At 41.9% G+C, this 23,956-nt stretch overlaps 1 protein-coding gene across 1 annotated transcript; it reads right to left on the reverse strand.

The window, feature by feature from the left end:
* Window positions 1-831: 831 nt before the first annotated feature.
* Window positions 832-11,672, reverse strand: LOC131946087 (uncharacterized). The gene is made up of 12 exons (XM_059306728.1): window positions 11,612-11,672; window positions 11,216-11,350; window positions 10,173-10,420; window positions 8,389-8,566; window positions 7,404-7,558; window positions 7,033-7,212; window positions 4,020-4,414; window positions 3,423-3,595; window positions 2,963-3,175; window positions 2,516-2,568; window positions 1,852-2,161; window positions 832-1,334 (listed from the first exon to the last, which is right to left on the reverse strand). The coding sequence occupies exons 2-12, from the start codon at window positions 11,328-11,330 to the stop codon at window positions 1,117-1,119; spliced, it is 2,238 nt and encodes a 745-aa protein (XP_059162711.1). The 5' UTR covers window positions 11,331-11,350; window positions 11,612-11,672; the 3' UTR covers window positions 832-1,116.
* Window positions 11,673-23,956: the final 12,284 nt, after the last annotated feature.

Consider the following 23,956-nt stretch of genomic DNA (forward strand, 5'->3'; position numbering starts at 1 on the left):
AATCTAGACACATTAGTTGTCTGTAATGTAGGAAACGCTATCCAGAGGCGTAGCGACCCTTCCCGGCGCCCGGGGACAAACTTTCAATTTGGCGCTCCCCTCGGGAGCAAATTTTCAATTTGCACCTCCCCCCCCTCAAACTTTGGATTTACAACCCCCACCCCCTCAAACTATTTATTATGCAAAAATGCAGCTTAAAAGACATTTTAATTTGTTTTTACAACCCATTTTGGCGCCCCCTTAGGTCGGCGCCCGTGGACATATGTACCCCCCTGCCCCCCATAGATACGCCTCTGACGCTATCCAAAATAACTTTTTCTAATGCTACCGTACCATATTGAAGGTTGTTAAACATTTAATCGGCCCCATAAACAGCAGGAGAAAACAAATATCGGGGGCAAAGTTTAACTCATGGTGTCACCCCCACCCTCTAGAAATAATTGTCGATGTGTTCTGAAAAGACTATTTAACATTAATCAATCATTAATGGAACTGGCAATTAGTGACATCAAATAAAAGTAAACAAATTCATAGGCTAATGATAACTATCCATATTTTTCAAGTAGAAGAACAAACTAATAAAACCTTTTCTTATTTAGAGTTGAATGTCGCTGAGCATAGTGATGACAACAGTATCCCGACGTAAGTGAAACAGATGAACTCTACTTCATCTTCCCCGTTTGTCTTGGGTACGAAAGAAAAAAAGGGACTGATAATGTCAAACTAATTGTTTTATCTTTTACGACCTTCATTACTTTGTTAAACAAAGACACCAATAAATTTTAAAAAGTGGTAAATACTTTACTCAAAAACAAATTTAAATCAGGGAGAATATTTTTATTTAGTATTGGCAACAAATTACAAGGCAGTGGTAATCATGTTCAATACTGTCACTGGCATTACGAGTTCATTTACTCTACAATCTACCTAACAATGTGTCTGATGTTTGAAGTGGTTTTAATAAAAACAAGCCTCAATGTCTGAGAAAATGTAAACTGAATTCAAGATTTTTTACTTTATTTTAAATAAATTGTCCAGTAAATCAAATTAGTTTTTCTTCACCAGCCTTTTTATTACATGAAATGTACTCAAATGTTTATGTGATTTGATAGTTAATTAATACCAGTTTGTGGTAAGTTGAGAAGATTTCTGAAACAGTGTTTCTTCCAGACCTTTTTCTCCAGGGGGGCACTTGAAATTTTCTGGAGGGCGAAGAAACTCTGTTCTGAAATACTCGTTTTCGCGTTGTAATACATTGTTCCTGGTCTTCAAGTAGCCAATCCCCATCTCAGCCACAGCAGCTCTACCTCCCAGATATATTAGAAGACCAGTGGCTGTAAAACAAAAAGTTTGACAAAAAATTATCTTTTTATATAAAAATCTTGAGCGAACTTCTCTCTCCCCCTTTTCTCTCTCTCTCTCTCTCTCTCTGTCTCTTTCTCTCTCTGTCTCTTTCTCTCTCTCTTTCTCTTACTTTCTCTCATTTTTGAGTGACGGCTTAACATAACGGTAGCAAGTCTCGAGTTCAAATCCGGGCTCAAGTCAGTAGAACGTCCACGAGTCTACCCAGTTATAATAGATATTTAACTCGGGCTAGGGAGAGTATTAATTCACGTTAAGGAAAGTTAAAGCGGCTGAGCTAATTGCTGATAACAACGGCCCTTCATATGCCGTGGTCAAGATACATATGAACTCTACTTCATCTGCCCAGTTAATCACGAGGGGTAAAGAGGACTCCCATCTCTTCATATGCTGAGGTCATAAATACAGGTGAGCTCTACTTCAGTTCGTTTTTTTTTTAAAAAAAAGTTTAGTTTTTAAAAAAAAGTTTCAATTTTAAAATAAACTTACTCAACACTACGAAAATCACTATTGCGCAAATGCAATTATGTAGTGTTGCATAACTAATCTTGATTGTGTCTTCTAGGCTGTTTTCTCTCCGGGCCATACTTAAGTCATTTCGGAGCTCTTTTACCTCAGCCTCGCATTTTGCAACTGCTTGTTGTTTTTCATTTCTTAATTCTTGAAAAATTTTTTCTTGCACTCGTAAAATTTGTTTGTAAACATCAGATAACGTGCCCATTGTGGTCTCGCATGGATTGTTCTCAGATATATTTTGAGCCGCTGATTTTGAAGTGATACCGTGCAGCATAACGAGCATCTGTGATGAAAATGTTAAACATTAGTCACCAGCCAGCCTCCCGCCCTTTCACTCACTCACCTAATCCATTAACAAACTGTCCATTAATTTCGTCAACCACACATCGATCGATCAAAAAACTCATCCAAAATATCCAGCCATCAAACAGAGGCTTAGCGAGGAAGGGGGGGTGCAAATGAAAAGTTCGAGGGGGGGGGGGGGGTTGAAAATTGAAAGTTTGTCCCCGGGCGCCGGGAAGGGTCGCTACGCCTCTGCCATCAAAGAAGACATCCAAACATCCAGCCATCTACGAAGACACACATCCAAACATCCAGCCATCTTCGAAGACACACATGTGTCAGACTTTCCACACACCTGTATGGCTTTCTTTTTACGGAAGATGATCAGAAAGACTCCGTACAGCCATACTGCAACACAATACGGTTAACAATTATTTGTAAGCAACAATCAATAAAAAGTTCATCATAATAGTAATGATTTTAATGACATGATTATGTAAGCTAAGTGTAGTCCAATGAAGACTTGTGTTGGGTATTCAGTATTACGAGCTTCTTCCAGTGTTTCATCCAGACTTTTTTCTCCGGGGGGGGGGGGGGCACTTGAAATTTTCGGGGGGAGGGGGGGGGGGGGTTAGACTTTTTTTCGGGGTTTATATTTTCTATATAAATTTCATTTTGTTTGGGGGGGGGGCTGTAGACTTTCTTCGCGGGATCCGCCCCCCCCCCTAGAAAAGATGCCTGGAAGAAGCTCTGATCTCGTTTGATTCTGTCAGTAGGGTTCAAGTATGTTGGAAAAACTAACCGCCAGGAATGCCGTTGGGGACGTTTGTTGTTTTAGTGTTGGCCTCAGCTGACATTGGGTCAGCTATGACAAAATCAACCGGTGGGTGGAGCTTGACGTTACTCTCTTTAGATTGTTCAATGACGTCATTAACAGTTTTAGCGGCCTCTGGGTCGTAGGGGGACAGGCCAATGTCCATGCCGAACAGATCCTTCAAGAAGGTCAAGGCGATATCTGTACACAGGTATACAACATTTCAAAAACCATGGTACATTTAATTTCACGTAATTTTTCAAGAATAGCTATTGAAGTTTTTCTTTTATTTAATACAAAATACTTGAACAAATTGAAGGAATAATTTAATATGACATAAATAAAGTAGTCGGGGTTTGAAATCCCTTACTGTGAATCTAATAATTTCTTAACTTTACAACGTCATTAAAAAAAATGTTTATTAATTAGCTATGTTACCACCACGTACTTCCGGTGATAATTAGCTCATCAACTTTCTCCAGAAGGTTCTCGATCAGAGGCATCTTGTTGGCCGTGCCCGCCCCGCCCACAATAGCCAGCAGGGGTCGGGTTGGCTGGTACAGAGACTGCTTCAGGGGTTGCAGCTCCCGCCCCATGAGCAACCCGCTGACTAAATTTAATCTGTGTATTTCAGACCGTTTTATTATCAATCCTACATTATACATGAACATTGTCATAAATTATATTCATCCAGTGGCGAAGCGAGGTCGGGTGTCACCCGATGCGGCACTTAATGGTGTCACCCCCCCCAGAGGCGTAGCGACCCTTCCCGGGGACAAACTTTCAAATTTTCGATTTGCACCCCCTCCCTCAAACTTTCGATTTGCACCCCCCTCTCTATATATTTTGCTATTTTTTGCTTTGGTGTCACCCCCCTAAATGGTGTCACCCGGTGCGGTCCGCCCCCCCCCCCCTCGCTACGCCCCTGTATTCATCAATGTAATTTTTAGCTCAGCATTCAATATAAAATAAAGTTAAACTTTTTTAACATAATTTATTGTTAGCCTCTTGGACAGTTTGTAACCTCGTGACGTCATTTTCTCACCTGAACTCTCGACCACTCCTTTGGGTTGGCGTGAAGTCCTCACCCCCAGGGGATTTCCCTTTGCCCACCTCCTCTGGGTGGAAGCGTAGATTTTTCCCCATTATAGACCCGGGCCAGGGAACCTCGCAGGCGGCCTCGACATCCGGCCTCACACAGTCGGGGAGGAAGGTGACGGTCACCCCCAGCAGGGCCTCCAGCTCCTCAGCCACGGGCCTCATGACCACAACTGATCTGGATCCCTTCTCCAGCGCGAGCCTGATCGTGGGGACGGCTGCCTGTAGCTTGCTGTTGTCTGCGACCACGCCCTTTTTGAGCGGCACGTTCAGGTCATCACGGAGTAGCACGCGCTTGTCGTTCAGAGAACACTGGTCAATCGTGAGCCTTCCGAGGTGTACCTACACATAAAACACAGTCATGTGGCTATCTATGGAGCACTAGTTCATCTTTCGAGGTGTCCCTACACATAAAACACAGTCATTTGGCTATCTATGGGGCACTAGTTCATCTTTCGAGGTGTCCCTACACATAAAACACAGTCATGTGGCTATCTATGGGGCACTAGTTCATCTTTCGAGGTGTCCCTACACATAAAACACAGTCATGTGGCTATCTATGGGGCACTAGTTCATCTTTCGAGGTGTCCCTACACATAAAACACAGTCATGTGGCTATCTATGGGGCACTAGTTCATCTTTCAAGGTCTACCTACACATAAAACACAGTCATGTGGCTATCTATGGAGCACTAGTTCATCTTTCGAGGTGTCCCTACACATAAAACACAGTCATGTGGCTATCTATGGGGCACTAGTTCATCTTTCGAGGTGTCCCTACACATAAAACACAGTCATGTGGCTATCTATGGGGCACTAGTTCATCTTTCAAGGTCTACCTACACATAAAACACAGTCATGTGGCTATCTATGGAGCACTAGTTCATCTTTCGAGGTGTCCCTACACATAAAACACAGTCATGTGGCTATCTATGGGACACTAGTTCATCTTTCGAGGTGTCCCTACACATAAAACACAGTCATGTGGCTATCTATGGGGCACTAGTTCATCTTTCAAGGTCTACCTACACATAAAACACAGTCATGTGGCTATCTATGGAGCACTAGTTCATCTTTCGAGGTGTCCCTACACATAAAACACAGTCATGTGGCTATCTATGGGGCACTAGTTCATCTTTCGAGGTGTCCCTACACATAAAACACAGTCATGTGGCTATCTATGGGGCACTAGTTCATCTTTCAAGGTCTACCTACACATAAAACACAGTCATGTGGCTATCTATGGGGCACTAGTTCATCTTTAGAGGTCTACCTACACATAAAACACAGTCATGTGGCTATCTATGGAGCACTAGTTCATCTTTCGAGGTGTCCCTACACATAAAACACAGTCATGTGGCTATCTATGGGGCACTAGTTCATCTTTCGAGGTGTCCCTACACATAAAACACAGTCATGTGGCTATCTATGGGGCACTAGTTCATCTTTCGAGGTGTCCCTACACATAAAACACAGTCATGTGGCTATCTATGGGGCACTAGTTCATCTTTCAATGTCTACCTACACATAAAACACAGTTAGTTAGATGTGGCTATCTATAGGGCACTAGTTCATCTTTCAATGTCTACCTACACATAAAACACAGTCAGTTAGATGTGGCTATCTATCGAGCACTAGTTCATCTTTCGAGGTGTCCCTACACATAAAACACAGTCATGTGGCTATCTATGGGGCACTAGTTCATCTTTCGAGGTGTCCCTACACATAAAACATAGTCATGTGACTATCTTTGGGGAACTAGTTCATCTTTCAAGGTCTACCTACACATAAAACACAGTCATGTGGCTATCTATGGGGCACTAGTTCATCTTTCAATGTCTACCTTCACATAAAACACAGTCATGTGGCTATCTATGGGGCACTAGTTTATCTTTCGAGGTCTACCTACACATAAAACACCGGCAATTTGATATCCTAGCATGAAAGGGTTAACATTTAAAGTTTGTTATCGTGTCATTAAACAGTTAATTGAAGTTTAGTGAGGCGTGGTGTTGGGACGCAATTAAAAAGTTAGAATTATGACAGATGTGATCAATATAGCAGTATTTCCCAATGCTTGCCCAAGTCAGCCAGTGATTATGTCAGTGAGGTTGTACCACACCAAACGAAAACATTCATATGAGACAAGTCCATTGTACCGTCTACTATCTAGTTGTAGCCTATCATGCAATGTGTACACTAAAGCTAAAGACAGTGCGACCTATGACCCACGCACCTTAAGTTTTGGGTAGATTGACTAAAGACAGTGTGACCTATGACCCACACACCTTAAGTTTTGGGTAGATTGACTAAAGACAGTGTGACCTATGACCCACACACCTTAAGTTTTGGGTAGATTGACTAAAGACAGTGTGACCTATGACCCACACACCTTAAGTTTTGGGTAGATTGACTAAAGACAATGTGATCTATGACCCACGCACCTTAAGTTTTGGGTGGATTGACTAAAGACAGTGTGACCTATGACCCACACACCTTAAGTTTTGGGTAGATTGACTAAAGACAGTGTGACCTATGACCCACACACCTTAAGTTTTGGGTAGATTGACTAAAGACAGTGTGACCTATGACCCACACACCTTAAGTTTTGGGTAGATTGACTAAAGACAATGTGATCTATGACCCACGCACCTTAAGTTTTTGGGTAGATTGACTAAAGACAATGTGATCTATGACCCACGCACCTTAAGTTTTGGGTAGATTGACTAAAGACAATGTGATCTATGACCCACGCACCTTAAGTTTTGGGTAGATTGACTAAAGACAATGTGACCCACGACCCACACACCATAAGTTTTGCTAAAGCTAAAGACAGTGTGACCTATGACCCACACACCTTAAGTTTTGGGTTGATTGACAAAAGACAGTGTGACCTATGACCCACACACTTTAAGTTTTGGGTTGATTGACTAAAGACAGTGTGACCTTTGACCCACACACCTTAAGTTTTGGATTGATTGACAGGGACTCTATGCCAGGCAGTAGCTTGCCCTCCAGCAGCTCCAGACTGGCTCCGCCCTTTGTACTGACATGCGTCAACTTGTCCTCGGCCTTGAACTTCTTGGCACATGTGGCAGTGTCACCTCCTCCTATGATAGTCACTGCATCCTTTCTTGTTGCCTGACCAAGGAACACATTAACAAAAAGGATTTTTTTTTAGTTTGTAAAAGTCCGGGAGTAGAGAAACATTGATGGGAGACAATCACTAACGTTACGATAGTCAATGACATGACCACTGACACGACAAAGGTCAATGACATGACCACTGGCACGACAATGGTCAATGTAAATGACCACTGACACAATCTCACCTTAGTGACAGCGGCCATCACGGCTTCTGTCCTATGAGCAAACTTGTCCCACTCAAAGACTCCTGGCGGACCGTTCCATACAATGGTCTGGGCACTGTTGATGGCCTCAGCAAACTTGGCACTAGTTGTCTCCCCTACATCTAATCCCATCATTCCTACAAGCCAATAATTCCAAAGGTTCAAACAAACAAACAAACAAACAAACAAACAAACAAACAAACAAACAAACAAACAAACAAACAAACAAACAAACAAACAAACAAACAAACAAGTTTCACAGACCAAGTTCTAGAACCAACAAGTTTCACAGACCAAGTTCTAGAACCAACAAGTTTCACAGACCAAAGTTCTAGAACCAACAAGTCTCACAGACCAAGTTCTAGAACCAACAAGTTTCACAAACCAAGTTCTAGAACCTACAAGTTTCACAAACCAAGTTCTAGAACCAACAAGTCTCACAGACCAAGTTCTAGAACCAACAAGTTTCACAGACCAAGTTCTAGAACCAACAAGTTTCAAAAAGTTCTAGAACCAACAAGTTTCACAAAGTTCTAGAACCAACAAGTTTCACAGACCAAGTTCTAGAACCAACAAGTTCCAAAAAGTTCTAGAACCAACAAGTTTCACAGACCAAGTTCTAGAACCAACAAGTTTCAAAAAGCTCTAGATCTAGAACCAACAAGTTTCACAAAGTTCTAGAACCAACAAGTTTCACAAAGTTCTAGAACTTATGGACATTGTGAGAATGTGGATATGGATTATGGACATTGTGAGAATGTGGATATGGATTATGGACATTGTGAAAATGTGGATATGGATTATGGACATTGTGAGAATGTGGATATGGATGATGGACATTGTGAGAATGTGGATATGGATTATGGACATTGTGAGAATGTGGATATGGATTATGGACATTGTGAGAATGTGGATATGGATTATGGACATTGTGAGAATGTGGATGTGGAAAAGTGTGAGAGCTGACCTAAGACACGGAGCCAGCTGTCTTGGACCTGCTTGTGCATCTTGCCGTCCTTGTTGAAGATGACGTGGCACGTGTAGTCTCCAGAGTCCTTGACCTCGGCATGTCTTTTTGCGAGGCGAAGCACCATCCGATCGTAGAAGGTGGGCAGCATCGCCCACTCAGACGAGGTCTGGGTATGCTGAACAACAGAAAACACGTTTTTCGAGAGCTATAAAATATTCGAGAGGTTGAAATAATTTTGCAGAATTTTAGACGCGATAGACAGACATCAAGCAGAGATAGAAACAACAAGTACATTTTAATTTTAAAACAGGGAAAATAGCTGAAACTGCCACGGGCTGAATAAAAAGAGCAACAGGCAGAAAACTGTTGGGATGAACGAAAACAAGAAGGGCTGAATAAAAACATCGATGGGCAGCAGAAAACAGCAATGGGCACAATTTAAATAGCGACGGGCAGAATTTAAACAATGACGGGCATAATTAAAATAAGGTCGAGCAGAATTAAAACAGCAATGGGCACAATTTAAATAGCGACGGACAGAATTAAAACGCGGACGAGCAGAACAGAGGCGTAGCGATGGGGGAGGGGCAGGGGGGGACATATGTCCCCGGGCGCCGACCTTAGGGGGCGCCAAAATGGGTTGTAAAAACAAATTAAAATGTCATTTTAGCTGTATTTTTGCAGTTTGAGGGAGGGGGGGTTTTGCTAATCGAAAGTTTGAGGGGGGGGGGTGCAAATCGAAAGTTTTAGGGGGGGAGGGGCAAATTGAAAATTTGCTCCCGATGGGGGCGTTAAATTGAAAGTTTGTCCCCGGGCGCCGGGAAGGGTCGCTACGCCTCTGGAGCAGAATTAAAACAAGGACGGCAGAATTAAAACAGCAATGTGCATAGTTTAAACAGCGGCTAGAAAAATAAACAGCGACGACGAACTAAGATTAATCAGCTATTGAAAAGAGAAAGGAAATAATAATTACAAACTGAGTTGGACAAAATGTTCAGCAGTAATGAAAAGAAGCGATTCAATCATTCGGCCAATGACGTTACTATTTCATGTACACAATTTACTTCATTAAAACGGTTTTTATAATCCATTTTTTTCAAACTATTCAGAAAGACAAACATGTCTTAATATATCAAACAAGAAGTTTATTTTTAAAAAAATGCCGATAAAATAAAGTTTAGAAGAATGACAATGTCAAAATATATGCCAAATGTCTGACAATGTCATTCTCACACTAAAACTTGTCAGTTAGCGGATGATAAGGATAGACGATACTGGCGCAAGATTCTAGATATTTCTAGCTGAAGTAGCGTTGTCACAAGAGAGTTCACTTGTCAAATGACTGTGTCAGGTGACTGTGTCAGGTGACTGTGTCAGATGACTGTCAAATGGCAGTGGCCGATTCACGGTGTCAAAATGAAATCTCACCAGGAAAGAAAATCGCACTAGGAAAACTCACACTAAAAGAAAATCTTACCACGACAGAAAATCTTACCAGGACAGAAAATCTCACCAGGAAAGAAAATCTTACCAGGAAAAAATCTCACCAGGAAAGAAAATCTCACCAGGAAAGAAAATCTCACCAGGAAAGAAAATCTCACCGGGAAAGAAAATCTCACCAGGAAAGAAAATCTCACCAGGAAAGAAAATCTCACCAGGAAAGAAAATCTCATCAGGAAAGAAAATCTCACCAGGAAAGAAAATCTCACCAGGAAAGAAAATCTCACTACGAAAGAAAATCTCACTCGGAAAGAAAATCTCACCAGGAAAGAAAATCTCACCAGGAATAAGCGATGCTCCTCCATGCCATTGGGACTGAGTGACGCCATGGGGACGTACTGGGCGTCGCCTGCCGCCTTCCTGGCAATGTACAGCATAACGATGTGGTTCTTTGGGAAGAGGATCGCCTCGCTCTCTGGCTCGAAGTTTACCACGAAGCTCTCCCGCTCCTTGACGATCCGAGGCTGTACGACGCTGGGTGCCTGGGTCGTCCTGGGCTGGGGGGTGGTCACTGCCCTCACCGTGGACACTGGGGAATCATGGCGTGTATTAGCGTGGTATGTTGGGTGGTCACTGCCCTCACCGTGGACACTGGGGAATCATGGCGTGTATTAGCGTGGTATGTTGGGTGGTCACTGCCCTCACCGTGGACACTGGGGAATCATGGCGTGTATAATTGTGGCATGGGGTTGGTTGGTTGATAGCTATGGCAACTTGAGGGCTGTGGTATGCTGGTTGGTTGCCATGGAAACTTAAATGTTGTGATTGGTTGGTTGGTCGCCATGGAAACGAGAGGGAAAATTGTGTCCTAAATTGTGTCCTATTTTAGTGAGGGATGTGGTTGGTTGGTCGCCATGGAAACTTAAGGGCCGTCGTATGTTGGGTGGTCGCCATGGAAACGAGGGAATATTTTATTAATATCTTAGTGTAGGCTTAAGGTTGTGGTATGTTGGTTGGTCTCAATGGAAACTAGGAACAATTTTTGTCGAGTTTTAGTGCAGGCTGTGGTTGGTCGCCATGGAGACTTAAGGGAAAATTTAGCCACGTTGGCTAACTAATTATGTTCTTTTTTTGTTTTAGAAATTCGCATCAAAGCCTGGAAAGGTACTTTATTTTTTTTACTTACAATTGATCGTTACAAACATGAGCTCTGGTGTTTGAAAAATTCATGTCTTTATATTTATAGATAAATGTTGGATAAATTCAACCTGTGCCCCCCCCCCCCCAACCTGTCTAGGTCCACAAAGTCGACACTTGACCTTCCCTCCATGACCCCCCCCCCCTCCTTCTCTGTCCCCAGAGTGGCGGACTGTGTGCTACTCACCTATGAGTAGAGAGAAGCAAACGACAGCCACAGATTTCATTAGATGGCTTCTCATAGTTACGACCTCAAAACGTTCTAGATTACAAGTCACATTGACTGTGTAGAAGATCGACATTTACTAGTTTTTTAAAAATTCTGTATGAAAAAATATTTCCAATCAATATAAAATAGTTACTTAATTTTGATATCTAGACTCTAGATTCTAATCTACAGTCTAATCTAGATCTAGATATCTAGATTCTAATGTAGAGTCTAGATCTCGATTTGCATTATGAAATTATGTTTTTTTTGTTTATCAAAAACAATTTTTAAGTAATTGTTAAAAGAGGCTCGTTTTAGCATCACTCTAACGGTTAGGTTTAAGAACTCTAAAATAGTGTTATCAAATTCTATTACCTCAAAGCAATTTAAATCATGGAGCGAACTGAGCAGCGGCCATTTTTTTACAGTTCGGGTGCCATGGTGTTTCAAAAAGCGCGATTCCGTTCAATAGTGCGCTATGACAGTTCGTCGCCTTATCTTAGACTTATCTATATGGGAGAATTATGCCATGCTCTTGATTGTGATATTTTCAAGCGTTAAAAGGGTAAATGTTAGGAAGACTAATTAAGAAATTAATTAGCATGAATAGTTGGGTCATTAAAGTAAAGTCGGAAATCGTTAAAAACATTAAGTCAGCAAAGCTATTTTATTAATTTCACAGAAATTATGCTCAATGACACGGAAGCAACATAATAAAATAACATTGTTGCTAAAAGTAGGCAGAAGTTCTGAGCTAAATTCGTGTGCGATTCTCGCTTATTTACGATTACAATACTTCCTCTATACTCTGTAGCCTATACGAGAAAGTAAAAAAAGAGAATACAAAGAATATTTTTTTTGAAAAATGTAAATGTAATAATTTACTACTATTTATAAAAATAGAAAGGAAAGTGTGGATCAAAATATTTTATATATATATATATATATATATATATATATATATATATATAAATAAATAAATAAATAAATAAATAAATAAATAAATAAATAAATAAATAATATATATATATATATATATATATATATATATATATATATATATATATATATATATATATATATATATATATATATATATATATATATATATATATATATATATATATATTGAATAGCCTACCCAAAATAATTTTTCATTATACCTAACACATTTTACTTTATGAAATATTTATAGTGTGATGACGCGAAGTTAGGCAAGATTCCAAAACATGTCAAAGACAGGCGAAGGGTAGCACAGCGTAGGTCAACTAGGCCTTGGTCAAACAGGACCAATAGAATTGCAGCGGAACGAACTGATAGGTCACGTGTGACGATCATCTGACCAATCGATAGGCGTTGGTCAGAGTGCAGTCGGGAAAGATGGCAGAGTTGTTCAGTCTAGCGTGTAGGGGCAAGTTAGTTGTTAGAACTCAGTAGAGCTGAGATTGTGTATTAGGAGATTAAAGTTGAGTAGATATTGAGGTAGTAGAAAGTTTACATTAGTAGAAAGATTACATTTGGATAGCTAAAGTGCATAAGATGGAACCTGACCCACCTCTGATGTGTACCTGACCCACCTCCACTGTAAACCTGACACACCTCCACTGTGTACCTGACCCACCTCCACTGTGTACCTGACCCACCTCCACTGTGTACCTGACCCACCTCCACTGTGTACCTGACCCACCTCCACTGTGTACCTGACCCACCTCCACTGTGTACCTGACCCACCTCCACTGTGTACCTGACACACCTCCACTGTGTACCTGACCCACCTCCACTGTTTACCTGACCCACCTCTTATGTGTATCTGACCCACCTCCATTGTGTACCTGACCCACCTCCACTGTGTACCTGACCCACCTCCACTGTGTACCTGACACACCTCCACTGTGTACCTGACCCACCTCCACTGTTTACCTGACCCACCTCTTATGTGTATCTGACCCACCTCCATTGTGTACCTGACCCACCTCCACTGTGTACCTGACCCACCTCCACTGTGTACCTGACCCACCTCCACTGTGTACCTGACCCACCTCCACTGTGTACCTGACCCACCACCACTGTGTACCTGACCCACCTCCACTGTGTACCTGACCCACCTCCACTGTGTACCTGACCCACCTCCATTGTGTACCTGACCCACCTCCACTGTGTACCTGACCCACCTCCACTGTGTACCTGACCCACCTCCACTGTGTACCTGACCCACCTCCACTGTGTACCTGACATACCTCTTATGTGTATCTGACCCACCTCCATTGTGTACCTGACCCACCTCCACTGTGTACCTGACCCACCTCTGATGTGTACCTGACCCACCTCCACTGTGTACCTGACCCACCTCTGATGTGTACCTGACCCACCTCCACTGTGTACCTGACCCACCTCCACTGTGTACCTGACCCACCTCTGATGTGTACCCGACCCACCTCCACTGTGTACTTGACCCACCTCCACTGTGTACCTGACCCACCTCCACTGTGTACCTGACCCACCTCCACTGTGTACCTGACCCACCTCCACTGTGTACCTGACCCACCTCCATTGTGTACCTGACCCACCTGCACTGTGTACTTGACCCACCTCCACTGTGTACCTGACCCACCTCCACTGTGTACCTGACCCACCTCCACTGTGTACATGACCCACCTCCACTGTGTACCTGACCCACCTCCACTGTGTACCTGACCCACCTCCACTGTGTACCTGACCCACCTCCACTGTGTACCTGACCCACCTCCACTGTGTACCTGACCCACCTCTACTGTGTACCTAACCCACCTCTGATGTGTACCCGACCCACCTCATGTGTATCTGACCCACCTCCACTGTGTACCTGACCCACCTCCACTGTGTACCTGACCCACCACCACTGTGTACCTGACCCACCTCCACTGTGTACCTGACCCACCTCCACTGTGTACCTGACCCACCTCCACTGTGTACCTGACCCACCTCTACTGTGTACCTAACCCACCTCTGATGTGTACCCGACCCACCTCATGTGTATCTGACCCACCTCCACTGTGTACCTGACCCACCTCCACTGTGTACCTGACCCACCTCCACTGTGTACCTGACCCACCTCCACTGTGTACCTGACCCACCTCCACTGTGTACCTGACCCACCTCCACTGTGTACCTGACCCACCTCCACTGTGTACCTGACCCACCTCCACTGTGTACCTGACCCACCTCCACTGTGTACCTGACCCACCTCCACTGTGTACCTGACCCACCTCCACGGTGTACCTGACCCACCTCAAATGTGTACCTGACCCACCTCTGATGTGTACCTGACCCATCTCCACTGTGTACCTGACCTACCTCCACTGTGTACCTGACCCACCTCTGATGTGTACTTGACCACATTTGGTGTGTGCTTGACACAGGGCTGATGACCATGTGACATGGGTTGTCTGTAGACCAGGTGACATGGGTTGTCTGTAGACCAAGTGACATGGGTTGCCTGTAGACCATGTGACATGGGTTGTCTGTAGACCAGGTGACATGGGTTGTCTGTAGACCATGTGACATGGGTTGTCTGTACACTAGGTGACATGGGTTGTCTGTACACTAGGTGACATGGGTTGTCTGTAGACCATGTGACATGGGTTGTCTGTACACTAGGTGACATGGGTTGTCTGTACACTAGGTGACATGGGTTGCCTGTAGACCATATGACATGGGTTGTCTGTAGACCAGGTGACATGGGTTGTCAGTAGACCATATGACATGGGTTGTCTGTAGACCAGGTGACATGGGTTGTCAGTAGACCATATGACATGGGTTGTCTGTAGACCAGGTGACATGGGTTGTCAGTAGACCATGTGACATGGGTTGTCTGTAGACCATGTGACATGGGTTGTCTGTAGACCATGTGACATGGGTTGTCTGTACACTAGGTGACATGGGTTGTCTGTACACTAGGTGACATGGGTTGCCTGTAGACCATATGACATGGGTTGTCTGTAGACCAGGTGACATGGGTTGTCAGTAGACCAGGTGACATGGGTTGTCTGTAGACCATGTGACATGGGTTGTCAGTAGACCAGGTGACATGGGTTGTCAGTAGACCATGTGACATGGGTTGTCTGTAGACCATGTGACATGGGTTGTCTGTAGACCATGTGACACGGGTTGTCTGTAGACCATGTGACATGGGTTGTCTGTAGACCAAGTGACATGGGTTGTCTGTAATGAGACCATGTGACATGGGTTGTCTGTAGACCAAGTGACATGGGTTGTCTGTAGACCAGGTATCATGTGTTGTCTGTAGACCATGCGACATGGGTTGTCTGTACGCTAGGTGACATGGGTTGTCTGTACACTAGGTGACATGTGTTGTCTGTAGACCATGTGACATGGGTTGTCTGTAATGAGACCATGTGACATGGGTTGTCTGTAGACCATGTGACATGGGTTGTCTGTTTACATGGGTTGTCTGTAGACCAAGTGACATGGGTTGTCTGTAGACCAGGTGACATGGGTTGTCTGTAGACCATGTGACAGGGGTTGTCTGTAGACCATGTGACATGGGTTGTCTGTAATGAGACCATGTGACATGGGTTGTCTGTAATGAGACCATGTGACATGGGTTGTCTGTAATGAGACCATGTGACATGGGTTGTCTGTAATGAGACCATGTGACATGGGTTGTCTGTACACTAGGTGACATGGGTTGTCTGTTTACATGGGTTGTCTGTAGACCAAGTGACATGGGTTGTCTGTAGACCATGTGACATGGGTTGTCTGTATTGAGACCATGTGACATGGGTTGTCTGTATTGAGACCATGTGACATGGGTTGTCTGTAGACCATGTGACATGGGTTGTCTGTAGACCATGTGACATGGGTTGTCTGTAGACCATGTGACATGGGTTGTCTGTAATGAGACCATGTGACATGGGTTGTCTGTAATGAGACCATGTGACATGGGTTGTCTGTAGACCAAGTGACATGGGTTGTCTGTAGACCATGTGACATGGGTTGTCTGTAATGAGACCATGTGACACGGGTTGTCTGTAGACCATGTGACATGGGTTGTCTGTAGACCATGTGACATGGGTTGTCTGTAGACCAAGTGACATGGGTTGTCTGTAGACCATGTGACATGGGTTGTCTGTAGACCATGTGACATGGGTTGTCTGTAGACCATGCGACATGGGTTGTCTGTAGACCATGCGACATGGGTTGTCTGTAGACCAGGTGACATGGGTTGTCTGTAGACCATGTGACATGGGTTGTCTGTAGACTAGGTGACATGGGTTGTCTGTAGACCAGGTGACATGGGTTGTCTGTAGACCATGTGACATGGGTTGTCTGTACACTAGGTGACATGGGTTGTCTGTACACTAGGTGACATGGGTTGTCTGTAGACCATGTGACATGGGTTGTCTGTACACTAGGTGACATGGGTTGTCTGTACACTAGGTGACATGGGTTGTCTGTAGACCATGTGACATGGGTTGTCTGTACACTAGGTGACATGGGTTGTCTGTACACTAGGTGACATGGGTTGTCTGTAGACCAAGTGACATGGGTTGTCTGTTGACTAGGTGACACGGGTTGTCTGTAGACCATGTGACATGGGTTGTCTGTACACTATGTGACATGGGTTGTCTGTAGACCATGTGACATGGGTTGTCTGTACACTATGTGACATGGGTTGTCTGTAGACCAGGTGACATGGGTTGTCTGTAGACAGGTGACACGGGTTGTATGTATTGAGACCAGGTGCTATTCGTTACTTGGGTAGGTAACGCTATACAATATAAGTTTTTTTTTAATGCTGACGTGTCATGTTGTTGAACATTTAATCGGCCCCATAAACAGCACGAGAAAACAAATACCGGGGGACTACTTGTGTTTAAATAATCGTTAGGTCAACCCAATGCCGTGATACGACTAAAACAAAAGCTCTAGGTTTTACGACATGAAATATTTATTGCACTCTATTCATTAATACTAAACCTAGATAGTTTATGGCGGCATTTTATGTCGTATTATTGGGGGATTCACCAGATAGGGAAGTTATATATAAATGACATAATAATTATTAAAAAGTAGGAGTAATCTCCCCGAAACTTTCTCGCATATTTTTAAAACCCAGTTGGGGGTGGCATTTCCAGAGCTTTGCATTTTTTTATATATACTTACATTTTTAAACAGAATTGAATCGTGAAAAAAACCCAAAAAAAAAAAACCCAGCTTGCTCTAAATAAAGGCAGCTTCAGCAGTGGTGTGCTAGGTCGGGTGATACCGGGTGCGGCACTTCTTGGTGTCACACCCCCAAGATAATATATATATATATATATATATATATATATATATATATATATATATATATATATATATATATATATATATATATATATATATATATATATATATATATATATATATATATATATATATGTGTGTGTGTGTGTGTGTGTTTGTGTCGGCCTGCAAAAGCCTATAATTTAAGTAGATGTCGCATACGCACTCATGTATGTGTATAAACTTTAATCACTACAGGCTTAATACAAACGATTTTACCTGTAGCCTGTTAATAATACAGTTGGATGTAGCATTGTTTTCTCTATTGTAAGCACGTTTACGTCATGGTGTCACCCCCACCCCTTTGTAAACTTTAACCAATCATCAATGGAACTGGCAAAAAGCATTTTTCTTATGCACATGTTTCAATTTTTTTCTTGGTGCCACCCCCTTCACCTAAATGGTGTCACCCGGTGCGATACGCTACCCCCCTCCCTGCCCCGCCCTCGCTACTCCTCTGAGTTTTAGTATAAAAGAGGAAAAAATTAGTATTTTCAACAGGAAAAATTTATACATTTTTTGAGAAATACCGTAAAGTACTTTTTGGGATTTCGGAAGCCAAAAAAAAATAAAAAAAATATAGCGATCCAAGTATAAGTTCGTTTACTTTTATTTGAATTTTCGTCAAAGTAATTAAAACAGTTCTCAAGCTAACGTGCTCACACGGAAATACAGTAAAACACTACTTCCGATTATCGGAAATCTTTGAAAGGTTGATCGGACCCTGCGCATTCAATCTTATGCATTTAAATATTCGTCTATAATGATTTTTAAGCGAACGGATTTAAAAGACGGGGAAATAGAGTTTGTTCAACTTCCAATTACAGTAGTCTCTCAAAAGGTAACAGAAAACAAAAAAAATTGATACAATGGTTTTATATATATATATATATATATATATATATATATATATATATATATATATATATATATATATATATATATATATATATATATATATATATATATATATATATATATATATATATATGTGTTATATTTAGTCAACATAACTAACACGCTATATCGAGATTGAGAGGGAGAGAGAGAGAGAGAGACACGAATAAGATTGATATACTAAGTTTTTCCAGCACCGGAATCCTGTAAAACGTCAAATTTTATCAAATAACTCTATTTAGATTGTATTATGATTACAATACATCCTTTATGTTCCGTATAGGATAAAGTTGTGAGGTTTAAAACGGCATACAATACTTTCTCTATACTCTGTATACCAGAAATAAAACCAGTATGTTTATATGCGTATGATGAACACAATATTTTCTGATTAGAATCGTCAGGGCAATAAAGTAATCATTAAACAATCGAACTATAACATATCTGTGCACTTAGTATAAAAAACGCAGTACTTCCTTGATTAGCTACCACTATGACAATAAATTCCTCAAATGGTATCAGACAGTTGAATGTTTTATGACTTGATTATGAACATAATGTTTCGACCCAACGTAACCTTGATATAAAATCTCGCGAGATTTAAATTTGGACAGAGGTCGCTGCAATTCAGATTTCTAAATATCATTGCGTTTTTATTTAACTGTCATGAATTTCTAAACTGGGTTTTATACAATAAATGAGTGAATAAAATTATTATCTTTGTAATTAAAATATTTTTTTTATTTTATTTTTTATTTTGTGAATTAAAATTGTTTTTGTTTAACAAAACAATTAGTGATATTAAATAAAAGTAAATCCATAGCCCAATGAAATGAATCTTTTTTTCGAGTGAAGAATCAATATTTTTAAAGAAACTTGAAGAAGAACAAAGTAAAAAAAAACTTTTCGTATTTGGAGTTGAAGACGCAATAGAAAGTAAAGATGGCGAACACCTTTATTGGCGTGTGGTTACTGTTAGCCTTTAAGATCTCCATGGCAACCATTATTCAACCATCGGTCAAGGTAAATTTTAAACTTTTTCGTTTAAAGTAATCTAGATCGTATAAATAAACAAATTTTTATAGCTATTTTTTCTATACTTCAAATGTTGTGTTTGCATTTCTTACAATTCTAAACTAGTTTAAATGTTTTCCTTACATTATTTACAAAACTATTTTTCTTTCAATTATGTTTTTACATTACTTACATGTTTAGTATGCTTTAAATGTTGTATTCGTAAAGTTTAGACTAATCATTTCGTGGTTGTAGGGATGTACACTGAAGACAACAATGAACCTCGACTACTGCTGGGGGCCACATGACCCACAATCTGAAGAGACACAAGAGTTATTTCCCTCTAAGGTCGACTCCATGTTAGATAGGTGTGCCCTAAGTTATTTCTGTAAAATAATTGATTAATTCAGACACTGGGCGTAGACAATGCGGCTATGTTGAATTGTAAAGCATACGAGATCTAGCCTGAAAATCGCAAGTGCTTGAGTCCACCCAGACTTGATGGGTACCTGACTCACTGAGTCCACCCAGCCTTGATGGGTACCTGACTCACTGAGTCCACCCAGACTTGATGGGTACCTGACTCACTGAGTCTACCCAGCCTTGATGGATACCTGACGGAGTCTACCTAGCCTTGATGGATACCTGACTCACTGAGTCCACCCAGCCTTGATGGGTACCTGACTCACTGAGTCCACCCAGCCTTGATGGGTACCTGACTCACTGAGTCCACCCAGCCTTGGCGGGTACCTGACTCACTGAGTCCGCCCTGTCTTGATGGGTACCTGACTCACTGAGTCCACCCAGCTCTGGTGGGTACCTGACTCACTAAGTCCACCCAGCTTTGATGGGTACCTGACTCACTGTCCACCCAGCTCTGGTGGGTACCTGACTCACTAAGTCCACCCAGCTCTGATGGGTACCTGACTCACTAAGTCCACCCAGCCTTGATGGATACCTGTCTCACTGTCCACCCAGCTCTAATGGGTACCTGACTCACTGAGTCCACCCAGCTCTGATGGGTACCTGACTCACTGTGTCCACCCAGCTGTGGTGGGTACCTGACTCACTGAGTCCACCCAGCCTTGATGGGTACCTGACTCACTGAGTCCACCCAGCCTTGATGGGTACCTGACTCACTGAGTCCACCCAGCTCTGATGGGTACCTGACTCTAGTCCACCCAGCCTTGATGGGTACCTGACTCACTGAGTCCACCCAGCTCTGGTGGGTACCTGACTCACTGAGTCCACCCAGCTCTGATCGGTACCTGACTCATTGAGTCCACCCAGCTCTGATGGGTACCTGACTCACTGAGTCCACCCAGCTCTGGTGGGTACCTGACTCACTGAGTCCACCCAGCTCTGATGGGTACCTGACTCACTGAGTCCACCCAGCTCTGATGGGTACCTGACTCACTGAGTCAACCCAGCCTTGATGGGTACCTGACTCTAGTCCACCCAGCTCTGATGGGTACCTGACTCACTGAGTCCACCCAGCCTTGATGGGTACCCGATTCTAGTCCACCCAGCTCTGAAGGGTACCTGACTCACTGAGTCAACCCAGCCTAGATGGGTACCTGACTCACTGAGTCCACCCAACCTTGATGGGTACCTGACTCACTGAGTCCACCCAACCTTGATGGGTACCTGACTCACTGAGTCCACCCAACCTTGATGGGTACCTGACTCACGTAAGACATGTAAGGTAGCTGGGCATAGATCTGGCTACACTATCCGCACTCCTACCCGTAAACCGACGTCATTGAATCAGATAGACTCTATCTTTTCCATGAGAGGTGATCATGCAAGGCACAAAGTGACGACTGGTTGTAGAACATATAAAATAAAATTTAAAAAAATATAAAAGAATTTTATAATTCGAAAAAAACCAGCTTCATCGTGAGATTCACATCGTTGTAACATAACAATATTTACACACATCTTAACAGCGAGAAGGTGACGAACTGTACTGGCGAATGTAAACCATATATCCAGAAGTTTGTAATGGTGACATCTGAAGGTGACACAGTGGTGACACAAGGAACCAGGTGTTCACTGGATGCCGACAATGTCGACTCACCTGTCTACACGTGCAGCATGGGAACCTGGAGCAACTTAGGTAAAATGGTTCTGGAACTTTTTTTTTACCCTAGGTGGGTGGGGGGTACATTTTTATTGTGAATATAATTTTTACCCTAGGTACAGTGGGCATAAAACCAATGGTTATAAACAAGACACACATTGTTTCAAGTCTGCAGGCATTTAAATGTATAACAGTACAATCGGGTCGCGAAACGAATAGCATTGAAGGAGTTTAATTGGAGACAATATTCAGTTCATAAGTACAGTCGTCGCACACACAAACGCGCACATATATATATATATATATATATATATATATATATATATATATATATATATATATATATATATATATATATATATATATATATATATATATATATTAATGTATAAATACTAACAAAAATACTATGCTTTACGATTGAAACATGTACCGTTAAAGGTTTAGAAGGAACTGAACTTGGCAATAGTGGTAATGGATTATTAAGGAAGAAAAGGTCTTATATCTACGTGCCCTACCAGCGGTGTCAGGAAACTTGCACAAGGAGAAGGTGGTGGAGGGGCCGCCGCTGTTCTACTCACTGTTGGACAGAGCGTGAGTGACTAAATATAGATAGAATACTGTTAGTTAATGTACTTACTACACTTAAGCTGTTTCAATTAAAACATCTCTTATGTCAGGGCACTCGTATATCGAGTTACCACTGTATAGCCTCTGTTCAAAAATGTATATATACACACGTTTTATCTAAATTTTTTAACTGAGATAATACCTTTGCTTACCAGATTACAGAAACTATAAACCTGAGATTATTTGTCCAGTCATTCCCGAACATGTAGCCGGACCAGGGAAGACAACTGCGGTAGGTTGAATAACGCAGTTGTCGTTCTCAGTTTAATGAGATTAATTACAAATATTCTCCTTAAAGATTAAAAGTTTTGTTGAGATTACGTTATTTATTCAGGAATCTCTTGAGTTGTATTGTCCATCTGTTAATGCCATATTTTGTAAGCGGCTTTATTTTAGTTTCATATACTGATTCTGTAGAGAAAGTTTCTCCTAAAATAAATTAAACATTTCCAGTTTACTCTACAATAAAACAAATATATTATTACTACACCAATGGATTCATTTATTCCTATTACTGTCAGATGAAAAAATTAAGTTGGGTATTGATATGCCAAAATATGTCTGTATAAGTTATTTAACCAGGGACACTTCAGGTTTATAAAAATCAACATCAACTTTACCTACTGTTATATGGAATTTTTAAGTATCACTGTCATCATCAACTTTACCTACTGTTATATGGAATATTTAAGTAACACTGTCACCATCAACTTTACCTACTGTAATATGGAATATTTAAGTATCACTGTCACCATCAACTTTACAGACAGTCACATGGACGCCAGCTACTGCCAAAGACCCAGAAGAGGGAAATTTACAGTAAGATGTGTTCTAATCTTTACGAATTGACACTAATACAAGATACCTAAATAAATTGATCTGCAATATTTAGCTAATATCATATACAACATTATATTTACTTTGTCGTATATACGAAGTATAGAGAAAGTCTTGTAATCGTGCAAAAAAATAATCGACATTTTTGCAAATCTCGGGCAAGTGTTCATTCGGGCATTTGTCGCATTCGGGCAAGCGTCTTTCAGGACTTTGTCGTAGACCCGTTCGTACACCAGAAACCAAACACTAATATCCAATGTTATGTTTTCATACAGCACCCACCAAACGACCAGCCACGCCCCCGGAAGTGAACTGCCAGAGGGTAGGTACACAGTGACGTATGTAGCCAAGGATTCTCACACCGCCGTCTACTGCAGCTTCACAATAAGCGTCAAAGGTGAGAGGTCATAAGTCAGTTAAGGCGTGCTGTCTCACAGGTACAAGGGATGTGAGATGGTCATTTTAACAGTGTGTAAGCTGTGAGCGAAAGTGACCTGTCAGAGTGACATGTGCAGTCTGATAGGTAAGGTGACTAAATATGTAGTTTGACAAGTGGGACACGACCTATTAAAAGTTTATAGTTTACCCATCATGTCACACGACCACCCATAATTTGATCAAAAAAGTTGTGTTGTAAATGGTGTCAAATTGTGTATATTACATTATATAGGGGTAGCCCTCTGATTTAACTAACGATACCTCTAACAAGTGATCACACGAATACCAATGATGCATTATAAAAACACTCATATTAACTAGCGGGTAATGATATAATACATTAAAGTATGTACTATGCAGAGCGTATAAGCACATACGTTGTTAATTCCAAAAGCTCTGATATACTTATAAAATACCTTCATGTGTCCCCCTTATTTTACCAGTACACAGATGTCCGACTACCGTCAACTCATCCAGCGTGTTCTACATCCGCA

Source organism: Physella acuta, unplaced genomic scaffold (genome assembly GCF_028476545.2).
Source record: "Physella acuta isolate Inbredline_101_S28 unplaced genomic scaffold, ASM2847654v3 ptg000544l, whole genome shotgun sequence".
NCBI classification, from domain to species: Eukaryota; Metazoa; Mollusca; class Gastropoda; family Physidae; genus Physella; species Physella acuta.

Coding starts and splice junctions, on each gene's coding strand:
- LOC131946087 (XM_059306728.1), bottom strand. CDS start 11,330: ATGTCGATCTTCTACACAGTCAATGTGACTTGTAATCTAGAACGTTTT. Junction 2,162..2,515: donor GTAAAAAGAAAGCCATACAG/GTGTGTGGAAAG, acceptor TTTTCATCACAG/ATGCTCGTTATGCTGCACGG. Junction 1,335..1,851: donor AGTGATTTTCGTAGTGTTGA/GTAAGTTTATTT, acceptor TTTGTTTTACAG/CCACTGGTCTTCTAATATAT.